Genomic DNA, 17,929 nt, shown 5'->3' with positions numbered 1-17,929 from the left:
TAAAAATGTAAATATTTTCAGTACAACCATAATAATGAATTACCTTTCCCACATAATCATTAGCATCGCCTTCTAATTCAACACATATTCCTCGTGCCAAAAATGCACAGAAGCTTTGACCAGCTGAGCCTTCTAGTTTTATCTTAATACTATTATCTGGTAAACCATTAGCACCATATTTCCTGAGGGAAAAATAATTTATATATAAAATATTTTAAAGAAATACATTATTAGATGGTTATGTTTAAAAAACAAATACAATACTAAGTCAGAAATCTAGATATCCAGTATCCAGAATGATCTAATATTTAGATCCTCAGGTCCTTCTAAAAATTATTCCCTCCCCCCACCTTCACAAAGTACAGAATAAAGACTATAATTCTCAACAAAAGGAAGCAGTTGTGCCATAAATGTGATTATTTCCCAATGAACTGCATACCACTTTCAGGCACCTGCTGATTAGGGAGTTCAACAGGGCCATAGACAATACATTGACTGACATTATATTGATGTCGCCCAGGATCACACTTTCAACTCTTGTATGGTTGCAGAGGGTCAGCATTCTTCTATGTGACCTAATTAATAAGTGAAGATTCAATGTTGCCATGTCTACATGGCATCTCACTAATTTTAAACTAATGATCTAAAATACAGAAATTTTCAAAAACCAGAATAGCTGAAGTTCCAAGAATTCTGGATTTCAGACTTTTGTAATGTATAGCAGGAATTTAAAAAAAAATAATGAATCTATAAAATACATGTAATGAAATTCCTATCTAAGACATTAGGATTAAAGAAATTACACGAATAAAACATTTAACTACAAACATGCTAAACAATCAGTTTTATTTTCCATTAAACTTATATTAATTATGCTCTAGGAATTCTATAAACATAATATATTTAAGCTTAAATGATTAATTTCATAATAATACCGTCTTTTTCTGAAAATAAGACACTGTCTTACTTTCGTTTTTGGGCCAAAATATGCGCTAGGGCTTATTTTCAGGGGAGGGCAAAAATAAAAGTATATTTACATATTTTTATTTAATATTTATTTTATACAGAAATTTAAATTTATTCAATTACTGTCATGTCATCTTCTTCTGGAACATCGTCATAAATAAAATTCTGAATTATATTCTGATTTTCTTCTAAATCCACTTCCTGTTCAATCATTGGTCCAAATCTCTCATGTCTTGCGATATAGCTATCATTAAATGTACTTCTTGTCTAAGTAGCCTGTTCGTAATGCATTGGAAACATCATTATCAGTTATTTTGTCCCATGAATTTTTTATCCAATTCACAACTTCTTGTAAGCCTGGTTTTATAAAATTACCTTGATGATTTCTCACCATTCTGTTTTCAATATATTCATTGATTTCCATCTGCAAATGATCCTTGAATGGCTTGTTTATTGCAATGTCAAGTATTTGGAGGTAACTAGTCATTCCTGGTGGAATCATTATTTGATCAATCTTCCTCTCAGCAAGAAACTTTTTCATGTCTTTAACGCAGTGAGTACTGGCTGAATCCCAAACTAGTAAACCTCTATTCTGACCCCTCAGCAGTGGTGGCAGCATAAAATCAACCCACTTTTTTATAACTGCTTGGGTGCACCAGGCATTTTCACTTTCAATGACATAAATTCCTGAAACACGTTGAATCTGGTCTTTTTTACCTTTGGTGATTTAAACTTTCTTGCCATCTAGACAAATGGCCAAAATACAGGTAACCCGTGCACTATCGTAACCGGTAGAAAGAACGTAAATTTACGAAGAAGCCTGTGGTGAACTGTCGTTTGAGATCCTTGGCCTAGGAATACCGCAGTCTCATCCATAGCAATTATGTTGGAGAGTTGGTATTTCGAAAAATTGATGCCATCAACAAAAAGCTTAAATGCAAGTGCAGGCTTAACAATTTCATTTTCTTCCAGCTTAAACAATGTTGTTGATCTCCTTAGAGACAGTTCATATCATTTAAGGAAGTTGTCCAACCAGTGTGATGATGCTTTAAATTCTTCTGTGGATATATCAAATTCAATTGCTGTTTCAAGGGCAAATTTTTGAATATCAGCCCTGCACACAATCAAAGCCATTGCTCTCCTGCCTGCAATCCCTTCCCAGATGCAATCTTCCAACTCAGAAAATAACGGCTGCTGACCTGATCCAACTCTGCATTTTTTCTCATTTCCTTGGTCCACCAATTGACACAGGTAATCATAGTCTGCACGCCATTTATGAACCATATGGAGATCCAGCATCTTCTCTTTACAGAATGCTACAAGATTTACACCCCTGGAGTCTTCCATCATAATCACCTGGAGTCTTCCATCATTCATCATAATTCATTGTTTTCAGAATTAAATTATTTAATAATGTAAAAAACAAATTACATTCATCAAACAATAAAAAAACTTCCAATTAATAAGATTTTGAAATTTTGAATTAAAATTTAAAATAACATGAATATTGCATAATAATCAAGAAGCTGATATATTTCAAAAGATTCAAAAATGTATAATATACTTAGCAATATGGTAGCTCAATGTGGACCCAAATGCTCTATCAACATTAGTTATATCCATATGAATTGTGACATCTTTCTTCTTCCGATCTATAACATCAGCTGCTTGTTTAATCAAGAGATTATCCTGAAAGTAAAAAGAATTTATAATTAGATAGGAATATATGACATTTTAAGAATATTAAAAAACATCTCAGTAAAGAATTATTTTTAATAAAAGTACATAAAATATAAGTGACTACATAAATTCATACAATTCTATTTTCCAACTGAAAATCTTGCTTGAGAGATCCTCCAATAATACATGTCCCAGGTCTTAAAGATAAAGCATCTAAAAGAATAGCTGAGTAATCAAGCAGCCGGGATTTGGGGTTCTTTTCATTATGATACATACGTAATAAATCAGTCCGACCAATAAGATCTTGGAACTTGCGAATACCCAATTCAGCCATATGAGAACGAACCTGTATTAAAAAAAATCTATATGTTATAGATTCATAGGTTCACAAGATTAGGCAATGAATACCTTGTTAAATAAAACATTTTTTTTTCATCATAATTCATTACAATTTGTTTAAAAAAGATATTTACTACACAAAGTTTCATACTGAAGACAAAAATATTTCATAATAGTCCTTTGGGGCAAATTGCCCCTTTGGACTAATTATTGGAAGAAATATTTCTAAATTACAACATTTAAGTGAAAAATATAGAAACCCTTTTACTATTGATTGGAGAATACAATGTATTCCATTCATGAGTTGTTTCTTTAGAGAAAGTTACATTAGTTAAGTATTTAAACACTTAGCTGCACAAATTTGAACAAAAAATAACAAGTTACTATCCCATTTATGTTTGTTCAACATAAATCCAACAGGCAGTAGTCCAGTCCTCAAAAGTTCTGTTCCAACATATTTGGAATGCAAATGATAATTCTAAGGTTTAAGAACAAAATAAAATTTGAAAGAAAATAAAATCTAAAGAAATAAAGAAAAAGTGTAGGAAAAGTATGAGCAATTATTTTCTCATAATAAGAACAGCTTACCAAAAATATGGTAATCTGACTAAACAGCATAGAAATTTCACTATATATTTGTTAGACAGCTATAAAATATGGTTTCTCCAATTTGTTGTCTTATTTGAGCTCCAATATGGTTTCTCATATTTGAGCATTCATTCCAAATATAAATTCCTCTTCCTGGAAACAAAAACTCATCATAGGTTCTATAGCCATATTCTGGACACTTCTTGATAAAATAAAAACTTTTTTTGAAACAAACAACAACAACAAAACAAAACAAAATTAAGCTGTATGAATAGCAAGTAGTATTGAATTATGACTGTTTCAAAAACATTGATTGTGAGTAATGCTATCCATCTTACTATACTCAATAAAGCCACACAGAGAAGTTAAATCATAAAAAAAAAAAAGAAAAAAGAGAGGGGGGAAAGAAAGAAAACCCTCAAACGAGAATAAAAAAAAAAAAAAAAAAATTATTCTATAAAGTGGTTTTTCAGATTTCAGAGCACATGAGAGTAAAATGAAGTTGTTCTTACATCTATTTTGAGCTATACCTATCATGTTTTTGATATGCTGCAAATGGAACTAATTGAGATCTGAAATTAAATGAACAAGAAATTGTTTTCTTATATCATGATTTTTTTTTTATATTTTATGAAAAATGTTCCCTTTTAGATTCTGATCCATATTTTAAAATAACCAATTTCACTGTTTAGAAGCACACATCGTAATGAACATCAATTTTTTGTGCAATAAAATAAATATAAAACACAGATTTGTCCAGACAGATGAACATGTTAACAGAGCTCTGAAATCACTGCATCAAATGAAGAAGTAAACACTGATTAATAAGATAAACCAATGCTAATCTTCACATTAAGTAAGCAAATGAACAAACTTAATATGACTTCATGACTTCAAATTTAATATGAACAAACTTAACTTCATGACTTAACAATGAAAAATAGATTATTATTGTGGGAAATAATTTTTTTAGTTTATCCCTGTACAAAGTTGTAACACATTTTACAGTCTATATCTATATTTTTCTTTTTTATTATTGTTTTTTCAGAAAATAAGATAATAAAATATTTAAATCTGCAGCATTTAATTTTATACTGTATATTTTATGCTATTTTTGTTTAATTATTTTTATGAAATATGCTACAACCTTTGTGAGTAGTATGCAAAAGTTTTAAACTTCCCTTTAAAATGGTTGGACAATCCTGATATTTTTGTTAATATGGTAATAGTCAGAGTTGTAGCTAGGGTGGGGCGCATGAGAGGACACCTATCCCCAGGTGCAGCATTCAGGGGATGCCAATTGATGTTACAAAATTTTAGAATGAAATGTTTTCTATTCTTGGCACTCTGAAAAGGGCACAAAATTTTCAGTTGTCCTCGGGTGTTGAAAACCTTAAGCTATGCCTCTAGTCACAATAAGTGGATTTGAGCTTGAGCTAATTAATCTTGAGAATGAGTTAATCTGAACCATCTTCACGACTACAAAAAACAGATATTGTACTTTCCAACTTTCACTAAACAAAAGCATCAGTTCTAAAGAGGCCATTCAGCAAAGGATCCATGAATAATAATAAAAATATTTTTACATTATTATTATATAATTTTAATTATGTAAAATATTTTTATTATAAACCTAAACACAAGTCTATTCAAAAGCAACAGGATATTAATTTATAAAAATCAGCATGAAAGAAATGAATGAAAAACATTTCATTGGAAAAGTAAGAAAACTAAATGGGAAAAAAAGATAATGGAAAAAAGAGAAAAAAATTAATTTCAGGTATGCATTATTTGCAAAAATATAACATATTCTAAAAATAAACTGTACAAAATATAGACAGATATAGGGTAGCATTCAGATTTTAAAAAAAATATATTATTTTTACTTCATCAAAAGTTGCAAAACAATTTATGCTTTTATTAAAAATACATAGTGAATGCTAAACACAATACAATGATAAAATTTTGAAGATTTTTTTTAGAATTACAAATAAAAAAAATTATCAAATATACAATATATCAATCAACTTAGTGACAAAACATAATATGGAATATAATGCATTTCATATTTCTCATAAGTCTAGTTTGCAAGAGCAGAAGCCAACGAATTTTAAATACATTAATTTTTACTGCATTACACAACACATTTCATGGTATAAAAACTCATAAGCTATAAATATATAAATCCAAATAACACTTACATCTTCCGCAAGCATGAAAAGATAATTAACCAGATGTTCAGGTTTTCCTTCGAATTTTTTCCGGAGTTCTGGGTCCTGTAAAGAAAGCAAAAAACTAGCAAATAAAAACTGATCAAGTATACTTTTCAGATATGGCTACTGTACCCGTTCTACACCTCTATTAGATGACAGCAGAGCAGATGGTTGACCACATTCTCAGATAGCTAAATTTAATTTATTCAATGGAAAAACACAGAGAGAAATAAACTGAAATAAAAATATAGTTTAAAGCAGCTAGTCCAAGTAAACCTAAAACTCCAAATTAAAAAAAATAAAAACAGCTGTGGTTGCTTCCTGCAATTTGTAGATTTCACTCCACTTGCAGCATTTCCTCACCTGAGTGGCAATGCCGACAGGGCAGGTGTTCAAATGGCACTTCCGCATCATTGTGCATCCAAGGACTATCAAAGGCGCTGTCGAAAAGCCAAATTCATCAGCCCCAAGTATGGCAGCAACCACAACGTCGAATCCTGCGCAGGAAGAGAAGAAAATGGGAAAAGAAAATCACTTCTCATGGATGACTTTTCACCTCGGCAGAAGAACTAACAATTGTAGTTTGGATTACAGGCACTTTCATCTGGATTGTGGTAAAACTTACTCCTGGTACTTACATAACAATTGCTGATGGCAGGAATGTCATAGGCAGGGATGATAGTATCATTTATGATTATCACCTTTACATGCATCTGCATTGTCTACTAACTAAAATTTTAAAACTATCACATTCACAATGAATTTTTAACATGTCTTTAATAAAGAAGTTTATATATTAAAATGTTTTAGGTCTAATATGCAAATTAGAAGAAATATTCTATGGGATATGAAGCGTAATCAAGAGATGCATGAAAATTTGTTTAATCATGTAGACAGATTTTACTAAATTTAAAGTACATGTTTAAACTAACAAAATACATATTTTGAAATAATGTGGTAAATAACTGTGGTAGCTCAATATTCCAAATCCTCCTGATACATGGCAAAGTATGTCCCCTTACAAGAAACTTTAAAAATGTTATATCCAGTATAAAAAATATATAATATAATGGCACTGAAAATAATTCACCAAGAGCTTATTCTATACCTGTTCGAATCTGACCATCAGCCTGTAGTACAACTCGAGATCGAAGATCATTTTGAACAAGTGTCTGATGAGTTTCAGCAATTCCAAGCTCCCATGGAAGTCCAGCTCCTTTTATTCCAGTCCAACTACTAGCTCCTGTACCTCCATCATGACCAGATATTGTGATGTGCTCTGCTTTTCCCTATTGAAAGAAATATTAAACTTTATAAAATAATTAATACAAAATATAGAGATTATAATTCATACATAAAAATTTGTCTCATAACTCAGCACTTTCCTTTTTGTTCTGCATAAGACATCAAAGTTAGCAAAAAAAAAAAAAAAAAAATGTTTTGCAATATGCTGAAACATGTACTATGATTCCACTATGCAAGTATGCATCTGAGTGGCTAACTCAGCAAGCAAGCAAGCACATGAAATTGTATTTTATTTTTAAGACAATTTATTATTAATTACAAAATTAGAGATTTTTTATTGAAAATAAATGTTAAATATAAAAGTAATTGAAAAAAGTATATTTTATTAAAGGCTTATAAAATTTTGATATTGCAAAATTATAATAATTCATTTTAAGTGGTAATTTATTTCATTAGAAGGAACATGAAAAACAATTTTTTTAATGCACTATTTCATTTTTTAATTTATTTGTATTTTGTAGTATATCACCAATGTTGTTTTCCTAAAATATTCTTAATAGTTATATATTAAACATCTATAGGAAAACTATAAAAAATTGAGGAAAACTTGAATTAAAAAAGGTAATGTTTGCTATAATCAAATTAATACTATAGGTAACTGCACTAGACAATCAAATTAAATCAAAACATTATAATCATTGTCCATATGTAAATCTCTTAAAACAATTCATAAATAATTTATTTTTTTTTATTTAAGAACATCTGCGCAAGATTCTATTTGATAAAAATAACACAACCATTTATAAGGATTTAAAGAATTTAACAAACATTAAATGATTAATGCCAGTTAATGATAACACTAAACAATGATTAACATTAAAATAATTATGTGAAGTTGAAAACCTTTTCACTTGTATTTGTCTTTGATTCAAGATTAGGCATGGATGTAAAAGTATTGCAGAGCTAATTGAAAATGATTTCATACTTTTTTAAAAGATCAAAAGTAAAAAAAGTAAAAAAAAAAAAAAAGAAAAAAAAAGCTGAAATTTTCTAAAATTAATATTAATCTGAAAATATGAAAAAATTCATTTAGAAAAGTGATAGCAAGTTTGACTTACCTGAAATTTTACTACCAGAAGATATAAGATGAGAATGGTAGTATTACCATGTATAAGGAATGTTAGTACTGTCTCAAGGACTATATTAAAAACTCCAGTCGGTTTTATATTGTAATTATTTGAAACTTGTGTTCCAAATTACAAAATAAAATTATATAACTTAAACATCCTCCGGGTTTCTATGAATTTTATTTCTTCTAGCACCATATAGAAATAGGCAAGTCTTTGCATAACAAATTAAAACCAATAATAATGCTAAATCAATAAAAAAATTGGATTAATTATGTGTTTTTCTATCAACTAGTAGGCAGAAATACTACTTTATACTAAGAACCAGTACCACTGCAATAACAGCAACATTATTGAATTTATAAATTAAAGGTTATGATATAAATAGCATGATATTAAGATAATTACATATTTTGCATTTAACAGTTTGTTAATTTTTGTAAACAGGATGCCCAAATACACACTGAATATTTTTAAATTAAAAAAAAAGTTTAAAAAAAATTCTATTTTTGTGGAAAAAAAAAGTAACTTTTGCTTTAAGAAACCTGCATAAATAACAATTTTACAAATATCAGTATGCATTTTACAATAAATACATACTGAATATTTTTAAATTAAAAAGTTAAACAAAAATTCTGCTATTTTTGTAAAAAAAATTCACTTTTGCGTTAAAAAAAATCTGCATAAATAATAATTTTATTTGCATATCAATACATAAAACAAACAGCACTCACTTAACAAATATGAAACAGTAAAATATTTTCTTTAATTGGAAATAAGATAAAATTATACATTTTTATACTTTAAAAAAAAAAAAAAAAAAAAAAAAAAGTGTATTTTTTTCTCTTTCCAACACAAAACAATTTTAGAAAGATTGCAAATATATCATCAATTTATTTATCAATGCAATAATGTTAAAATAGTTATTTTAAACATTTTAAATACCTCAACAGGTACAGAAGAATATACACAATTTAATTTAGCCTCATATTTATAATAAAACCCCAGTTTTCTATTTTACTTTTTCATTATTTGTTTATCTATTTATTTTTTATTTTTTATTTATTTTATTTTTTTATTTATTTATTTATTTTTTATTTATTTTATTTATTTATTTATTTATTTATTTATTCCCCCCCTCCCCCCCCAAAAAAAGTTTTAAAGCTTCAGTTATTCTCACTTGCTATGTACTAGAAATATGTAAGTTGAGGATTATTACAGTAACAAGGTACCAATTAGCCACTGTTTTTTAACACGTCAGCTTGAACCAATTCCAATCAACAGGCATTCTCCTGCAAAAGCATTGTAGCATTCAGAATAAGAATTTGATTGGATTATTCAGTTGTATGACAAAATGGTTATTATGTCTAAACATACTAGGGCTGTCTTCTATGAGGAAGGATGACTCTGAGGAGGTGATTCTGAGGGAAATTGCCTCATATTTACATTGCACATGGAAAAACTACAAAAACTCAGCTTGTCTAATATTTAGAAACAGAAGCTGCAATGAACTAAACACTATTTACAATGTTTATTAGCAGGTACTGCCTATTAGCAGGCAGCAGACAGTCAAAATGAGGAAAAATTAAGTGCATTGAAATAATTTTGCATGAAAAACATGCTTCATCATCCCTCATTCCAACAAAAAAAATCTTATAATACAGTCAAAAGTCGTTAATTCGGACACCCATAATCCGGAATGATCTATAATCTGGACATCAAAGCTACAAACTTTCTGTGCATGCGTTGCTTTGACACATGCACATAGGCGTTTAAGCGTGCGGTTAAGACCTTTACGGCTGTGAATATGTGTGAGCGCATTCGCATAATACGTTTACACATGCGCGTTTAATATATAATGTATGGTATAAACTAAGCTAAAATTATCTAATTCAGTTAATGTTGCAGATTGCGTTGTTCCTCAATCTTCGAATTGGATCCGGCTTATTATTTTTTGCAGACTGTTAGAGCAATTTTATAAAAGTAAGCTTGAATTTTTGATTATGTCAAATAGCATTTCCGATATATATTTACTAATATGTAAAGGATCTACAAAGTGAAAGTATGTTTCGAAGTCCATTAAACAAAAAGTGGAATTGCTGCAAAAAATGGATAAAGGCATTTCCTTTGTTTCTTAACCATTCCGAAATCTGTTTATCAATTTCATGCTGCTCTGCGGCTGGGGGGGGGGAAACGCTGCGGCACGCAATGAATTGGAAGTTGATATGTCAGCAGTATCCTTATCTTCAGGGCAGATGTTTTTATTTTATTTGGCTTATAATTCCTTACTAAATGTAGTTTTTCCTCTCGATGTACTCCGTCTTTGATATGATTTAAATCAAGTTTCTCATCATTATAATTTGCTTCCGATAGTGAAGAAAGTGACACAGAGGTTATTGAAAACGAAAAAATTTCGATTGACAAATTAGTCGGTGTTCTCGACACAGCAATTATAGGACTTGAACAGCGGAACTTTTTGAGAAAACAGGTTCTCTGAAGGTTCAGTCAGGCAGAGGACGAAAGCCTGTACCACAGGATACAATCGAAGCAGTTGCCATGGCGATTGTAACTAAACAAGAAATTATGTCTGTTTAATAGAATTAAAGAGAAAGTATTATCACATGAAACGAAGCAACTTAAACAACTTACATTGAAAGAAATGTTTAATAAAGTAAACAAATAAATATTAAGCTTTTTCTTTTTGTAAATTTTGATACCCTTTAGATCATAAATTACGGTTATGATCTAAAGATCATAGATAATTATGATCTAAAGATTATAAGATTATGATCTTATAATTATTTCTTTATTTCATAAATTACGGTTTCGTATTCCTAATTTTGTGATTTCTGCATGCCATCTTACCAGATTTAAACTGATGATCTATAATCCAGAAAAATCGATAATCCGGAATCGCCGAAGTCCCGACGAGTCCGGATTAACAACTTTTGACTGTATTCACTGTAAAATTTATATACAATGATACACTTGAAAAATATTAATTTGGTGTAAAATTTTAAAAATTATTGCCAACTTCTAGATGACATATCACATTTAGAAAAATCAAACAATTCTGATTATTGGATTATTTATTAATACATCTGATTATTAGAAACTTAATTTAACTTTAATTATTTGATTTTAATCTTAATTTTAGTTTAAAATCTTTCAGCAGCTGCCATGAAATGGAAAATTAAGATGGCATAAAACATCTGCTTCAGTAAAATATTGCGTTATGCAAGACAGGTATTTCTGCACATAAATATGGCATTGTTAGAAGTATGTGATCAAAGATTAATGTTTACTATGCAAAAAATTTGATGCATTTTGTTACAGCTATCACTGATAAATAAGATAACTAGGTGTAGCTCTTCATAAGATATCTGAAACAACTGCAATATAAAAGTAAGATATTCAAAATTGGAGATATAGATAGTACACTAAATGATCTCGTTGAGAAATGAAATTTCAAGGAAACTTTTCTGAAGTATAAAATGATTTTAAAAGCTTCAAACTGACAGTAAATATTAATATAGACTTTGGTAAGCAAAAGTAACCTTTTAAGTCGATAAGTGTGATTTGAAAGATTTTGTTACTTCAAAATTGATAGAAGAATGCTTCGAGTTTCAAAAGGAAATAACACAAACCAAAAGCAACTAAACACAATAAATGGATAGAAATTAAACCACCCAGAAGCTCAACATGACGCACTCAATATTTTTGCTACAACTGACAATGCTACCCTGATCATAGAGCCTGAATTTAATTTTGAATAAATCTACTTTAAATTTATACTGTTACGGATTTGGTATTTAAATAGCTAATGTTAGTTGAATTATAAATTAAATTGTTTTATTCCCTGTGCAGTGCAGCGTGTGATGAATATTAAAAGAAAGCTAAGCCAGAAGATTAAAATACAAGAACACGTGCATTTAACATTTAATAAATAAAATTTCTTTTTGATTTAGAGAAAGTTCCAGAAAATTATCACGCACAATTTAAAATCTTATAAAAGGAGGAAAACCTCTCAGTTCGTAGTTAGTCAGTTATTTTAGTTAGCTTGTTGCTGTTTTAAGAGTTTGTTTAGAAAACTGCTCTTGTTGAATGTAGCAAATTCACGGATTAGCTTTCTTTAGCTGTTTTGAATTAAGTTCTATTGAACGTTTGAGTAGTTAAAAGATAACTACTGTAAGATATTGTAATATTGCATGATAATTTGAGGAAATTTAAGCATATTTGTTGTGATAATAATAAATTTTGTCCATTTTTCATTGACTTGTGCATTCAATTCAAATGAATAGAAAATAGAGTGTTAACAAATTCAAATTAACACGGAATAAAATTACCTTTTATTATGCACATTTTCTAATTTAGTTCAAGTGCAATATGACAACACTTTTAAAATAGCGTAAAATCTACATAAACACCGATAAAATCTGGCGATCTGCAATATCATGTATGCTGAGCAGAAGAAGAAGTTCTTTCTTCAAATTTCACGCTACATCTATTCACACAGTGCCAGCTGCTTGGGTTTTAAAAGGCAATGTGTTATGTTTCGAATCAATTGGATTGAAAGTTTATGTGTAATGTCTCTTTTAGTTAAGCGTGCATTACTGGTCAAATTCTTTTACCTCAACCAGTGCAACGCGTCAGCCGCTCTTCGTGCTTTTAGAACGCACAAAAAAATGTGTAAAGGTAACGGTTCTGTGTCAGTTAATGGGCTAAAAGCAATGGTTGCGACATTTGAGAAAACAGGTTCTCTGAAGGTTCAGTCAGGCAGAGGACGAAAGCCTGTACCACAGGATACAATCAAAGCAGTTGCCATGGCGATTGTCGACAGAGGACCAGACAATATTGCTGCCACCTCTAGCACTCGTGGAGTAGCTCGGAATATGGATATGCCTTACAGTATGGTATGGAAAATCTTACGAAAGATTATCAACTTCTATCTGTACAAGATCAGCCGTGTACAGGAATTACTGTAACCCGACCATGATAAGCAATTGACTTTTGCTCTCACCTTTCTTGCCAGAAAGGAGGTGGATGATGCTTGGCCGTGGAAAATCTTATGGGGAGACGAGGCCCACTTTTACCTGAATGGAACTGTGAATACCCAGAACTGCCAAATTTGGTATGACAAACCCCCACATGCAGTCACAGCGGAATTTATCATAGGTCCATTCTTCTATGAGAACATTACGCTGACAGGACCGGAAACTTGTTCTGTTACTGGAGAGAAATATCGCCACCTGTTGAACAGCTTTGTCATCCCGGCACTTCAGCAAAGACAATGCCTGAGCGAAATCATTTTCTTGCAAGATGGAGCCCCTCCACACGTTGCTGTATGGGTGCAACAGATGCTATAACAAAAAGAGTCATTAGCTGCTATTTTCCAACTGCTTGGGCACCTTGGTCGCCTGATCTTACCCCCTGCGACTTTTGGCTATGCGGTTACCTTAAGTCCAAGGTCTATCAAGGAGTGGTCAAGGACCTGGCTACATTGAAGGATGACATATCACGGACTGTACGGGAGTTTTCTGCAGACATTACTTTCTGCTGTTGTGCATACTGTGCACAGAATGCAATATGTGGTCCACAACAACGGCAGCCACATTGAACCTCATTTGAATACAAAATAAAAGGTAATTTCTGTATTGATTTGCATTTGTTAACACTCTATTTTCTATTACACAGCGCCAAATATTCCCCTAGCGGTGACTTTTGGAACTAATTTGTTTTTCCGTGGAATCCTTCGTTCCCCGTCTTGTTTAATCTTCCTACAAAATGTGGCATCATTCTTGCAAATAGATCACGCTACAGAACACTGAGCACTATCAGTTTAATTATGCCACCCGGTGTATATATATATATATATATATATATATATATATATGGTGGGCAATAGCCATTTTAAGCTTTGGCCACTACTAAGCCCAGAAGTGATGCTCATTCTATTATGCAGGCACCTAATAGGTGGCTACTATTACATCCTATGAAGGGACAGACAATTTACATCCATGCCTTTTCTGGAATTCGAACCTTCCATAAGGCAGTCAGAACCACCTTTCCATCTGGGTGACATTTTGGTAAAAAATCATTTTAAAATCTTCTAATAATAATTTATAACATGAAATAATTTATGAACATTCAGTCATAAGCAACAAATGCTTTTAATATTCTTTGCACAGTGTAAAATTTGTTTCACATTTTGATGCTTCAATTGTAGGAGCAGTCTTTATTATTTAGTACACACTTATCTGAAAGTGCAAATAACTGAAACCTAGTATTCTACGCTGTCAAAAATGAATAATAACCAACTATATTAATTGCATCATTTAAGAATACTGCAGCAATTAATTTTTATGATTTGGATCATACAGCAGTTAATATTTATAACATTTTAAAAGTAATTAAAAATTATACACACCTTGGCAACACCAGATGCTACAACGCCTACTCCAACTTCTGATACTAGTTTGACAGAAATTCTGGCTGATGGATTGGCACATTTTAAATCATAAATGAGCTAAAGAAAATTAAATATACACATTAATTTTTTTTCAAATAATGTATTACAACAAAAATTGCTATTTTAAAATATGTAATTTCTTTTAACATACTTCAGCTAAATCCTCAATGGAATAGATATCATGATGAGGAGGAGGACTGATCAGACCCACCCCTGGAATGGAATGCCTTGTTTTTGCAATATATTTTGATACCTAGCAGAAAAATTGAAAGATAAGTTATTAAATTAAACAGGTTAATAATTAATGCTGCAGGGATTTTATTACAATGTAGTCAATATTCATTGAAGTATGCTTCACAAATTTTTTTTTTTTTTTTTTTTTTACTTTTTTTTCTTTCAGCAGCAACAAGATCAGCAGTAAGCTATAGTAGTTAAATTTACAAACAGATAATAAATAGTAAATATTTATGTTTAGAAGTATTTACCTTATATCCAGGAAGTTCTCCCCCTTCCCCAGGCTTAGCTCCTTGTGCCATTTTAATCTGAAGTTCATCAGCATTTGTTAAGTATTCTATGGTTACCCCAAAACGTCCAGATGCTACCTGTAAAATAAATAATTATTATGAATTTTCTAATGCTATGCTATAAAAATTCAACACTCGTATATTTCCTTTTAAAAGTTGTAATTCTTATCACTTAAAGGAGCTGTAGATAAGCAAGCTAAATGAGATAAGTAATGTATACAGAAAATGTTTATAATTACCAATAAGTGTTCATCTTGAATATTATGCTGCATAAATTTTACCCAAAAAAATTTGAAAATATTTAAAGTTTTGTTTTTTATATTTGTGCCTCAAATATACACTTTAATTTTAAATGGGCTAAAAATTCTTATTTTCAGCACTTTTTATATTTGTTCTCATATGTTTGAAATTCCAGTCTAAGCAAAACTATTACACAGTATCATATAATCAAAGTTCTCAGATTTCATAAGAATTTTTAGTTAGTAGAACTCATTTCGAGAATTTTATTCTAACTTCAGAATTGAATCTGAAATCTGATATTTTCATATATTTTTAATATTTATCTCTCGCATAGTTCCCAATATTATGTATAAAAAATGGAGTGAAATATTTTCCTAATATTAAGAGAAATAGAAAAACTTACTTGCTTAATAGCAGATCTCACATTATTATTTGGATCTGTAATAACATATCGGTCAGGGTCTTCACCACCTTCTCCAGTATTTGATTTACCACCCACTCTGTTCATTGCCATAGCAAGAGTTTTATGGGCTTCTAGCGATATGCTGCCAAAACTCATGGCACCTGAAAATTATTTTTGTACAATGTAGTCTTTATTTCATGCTATAAGGTTCTTTCTTTAAGTCACAGTTAAAAATATAAAATACAGTCAAAATTCGTTAATTCGGACACCCATAATCCGGAATGATCTATAATCCGGACCTCAAAGCAACAAACTTTCTGCGCATGCGTTGCGTAAGACCTTTACGGCTGCGAATATGCGTCTGCGTGTGCGCAAAATACGTTTACAAATGTGTGTTTAATGTATAACGGAGGGTATAAGCTAAGCTAAAATTATCTAATTCAGTTAATGTTGCAGATTGTGCTGTTCCTTAATCTTCAAATTGGATCCGGCTTATTATTTTTTGCAGACTTTTAGAGCAATTTTATAAAAGTAAGCTTGAACTTTCGATTATGTCAAATAGAATTTCTGATATATATTTACTAATATGTAAAGAATCTACAAAGCAAAAGTATGTTTCGAAGTCCATTAAACAAAAAGTGGAATTGCTGCAAAAAATGGATAAAGGCATATCCATTTTTTATCTAAACTTTAACGTTTGTTTATCTTTAACGCTGCGGCCGGTGCGCAATGAATTGAAAGTTGATCTGTCAGCACCATCCTTATCTTCAGGGCAGATTTTTTATTTTATTTGGCTTATAATTCCTTACTAAATGTAGTATTTCATCTCAATATACTCCGTCTTTGATATGATTTAAATCAAATTCCTTGTCATTATAATTCGCTTCCGATAGCAAAGAAAATGACAGAAGTTATTGAAAACGAAAAAATTTCGATTGACAAATTAGTTAGTATTCTCGACACAGCAATTATAGGACTTGAACAGCGGAACTTTGTAAATGAACAAGAAAGAATTAAAGAGAATGTATTATCACATAAAAAAATGAAGCAACTTAAAACAACTTACATTGAAAGAAATGTTTAATAAAGTAAACAAATAAATATTAAGCTTTTTTTTGTAAATTTTGATACCCTTTAGATCATAATTGTTCTTTATTTCATAAATTATGGTTTCATATTTTTAATTTTATAATTTCTGCATGCCATCTTACCAGATTTACTGATGATCTATAATCTGGAAAAATCGATAATCCGGAATCACCGAAGTCCCGATGAGTCCGGATTAACGACTTTTGACTGTATATATTAATTGAAAATAAATAAGAAATTTATGCAATAACATTTATTTCAATAATCCATAAAACATTCCAAATAGGATAACGCAATTAATTTTATTAGTAAATTCAATTTGGGAAGCTCAGCCATATGATGGAAAAGCATATACAGTGGGTAAAAAAAAGTATTGGCAATTGCATATAATTGATCATATTACCTAACAAAGGAAATGCTTGATGATTTTAGCTGGATATAACAAACATAAGAGGTAATAAACACATCAAATCTAATGAAATTTTCAATTTAATATGCATTTTACAAAAGATATACAACAAAAACGTAAATTTGCATGTCAAAGTTCTAACTGCTATGCAAATTTTGTTATGTAGAGGTCACGTGTTTAGACTGATAAGAAACCCTATTAGTATAAAGTCTGCAGTGCTACTTCAAACCTTTTAAAATGTTTTTTTGCTAATAATGTAATAAAATGGCTTCGAAGTTGAAGGAGTTGGATGTTAATGTTAAAAACATAATTATTCAGCTCAGAAATGAGAGTTTAACTTATCATGCTATAGGAATACAGTTGAACATAAGTTTATTTGTTAGAAGTGTTGTAAAAAAGTTCTAACAGAGACAGGATCGACGGAAAATAAGATTAGAAGTGGACGGCATCAAAAATGTCTGACATGGAGGAAGTTATTATGGAAAGGAAGCTAGAAAGAAACCTTTCATTTCAGAAATAAACAGGAAAAAGGGATTAGATTTTGCAAAATCTCATTTTAATTTATCAGAAGAATTTTGGAACACTGTTATTTTGTCCAACAAATTGAAGTTTAACATTTTTGAGTGTGATGGACGAC

At 30.3% G+C, this 17,929-nt stretch overlaps 1 protein-coding gene across 4 annotated transcripts in view; it reads right to left on the bottom strand.

Moving 5' to 3' along the window:
* Positions 1–17,929, bottom strand: part of LOC118187991 (uncharacterized) — a 275,888-nt gene that overhangs the window by 42,497 nt on the left and 215,462 nt on the right. For all 4 annotated transcript variants that reach the window (XM_085814595.1, XM_085814593.1, XM_085814594.1 and 1 more), the window contains exons 21-30: positions 15,795–15,955; positions 15,113–15,229; positions 14,779–14,880; positions 14,586–14,684; positions 6,895–7,075; positions 6,150–6,283; positions 5,775–5,849; positions 2,783–2,992; positions 2,531–2,655; positions 44–182 (exon numbers count right to left, since the gene is read on the bottom strand). In XM_085814595.1, coding sequence (XP_085670721.1) covers positions 44–182; positions 2,531–2,655; positions 2,783–2,992; positions 5,775–5,849; positions 6,150–6,283; positions 6,895–7,075; positions 14,586–14,684; positions 14,779–14,880; positions 15,113–15,229; positions 15,795–15,955 — 1,343 coding nt within the window. The remainder of the gene's footprint in view (positions 1–43; positions 183–2,530; positions 2,656–2,782; positions 2,993–5,774; positions 5,850–6,149; positions 6,284–6,894; positions 7,076–14,585; positions 14,685–14,778; positions 14,881–15,112; positions 15,230–15,794; positions 15,956–17,929) is intronic.

Source organism: Stegodyphus dumicola, chromosome 4, assembly GCF_044657685.1.
Source record: "Stegodyphus dumicola isolate Sdum_Otavi_A_Nest chromosome 4, ASM4465768v1".
NCBI classification, from domain to species: Eukaryota; Metazoa; Arthropoda; class Arachnida; order Araneae; family Eresidae; genus Stegodyphus; species Stegodyphus dumicola.
The sequence above is the reverse complement of the archived record's forward strand: the minus strand, read 5'-3'. Positions and strand labels throughout refer to the sequence as shown.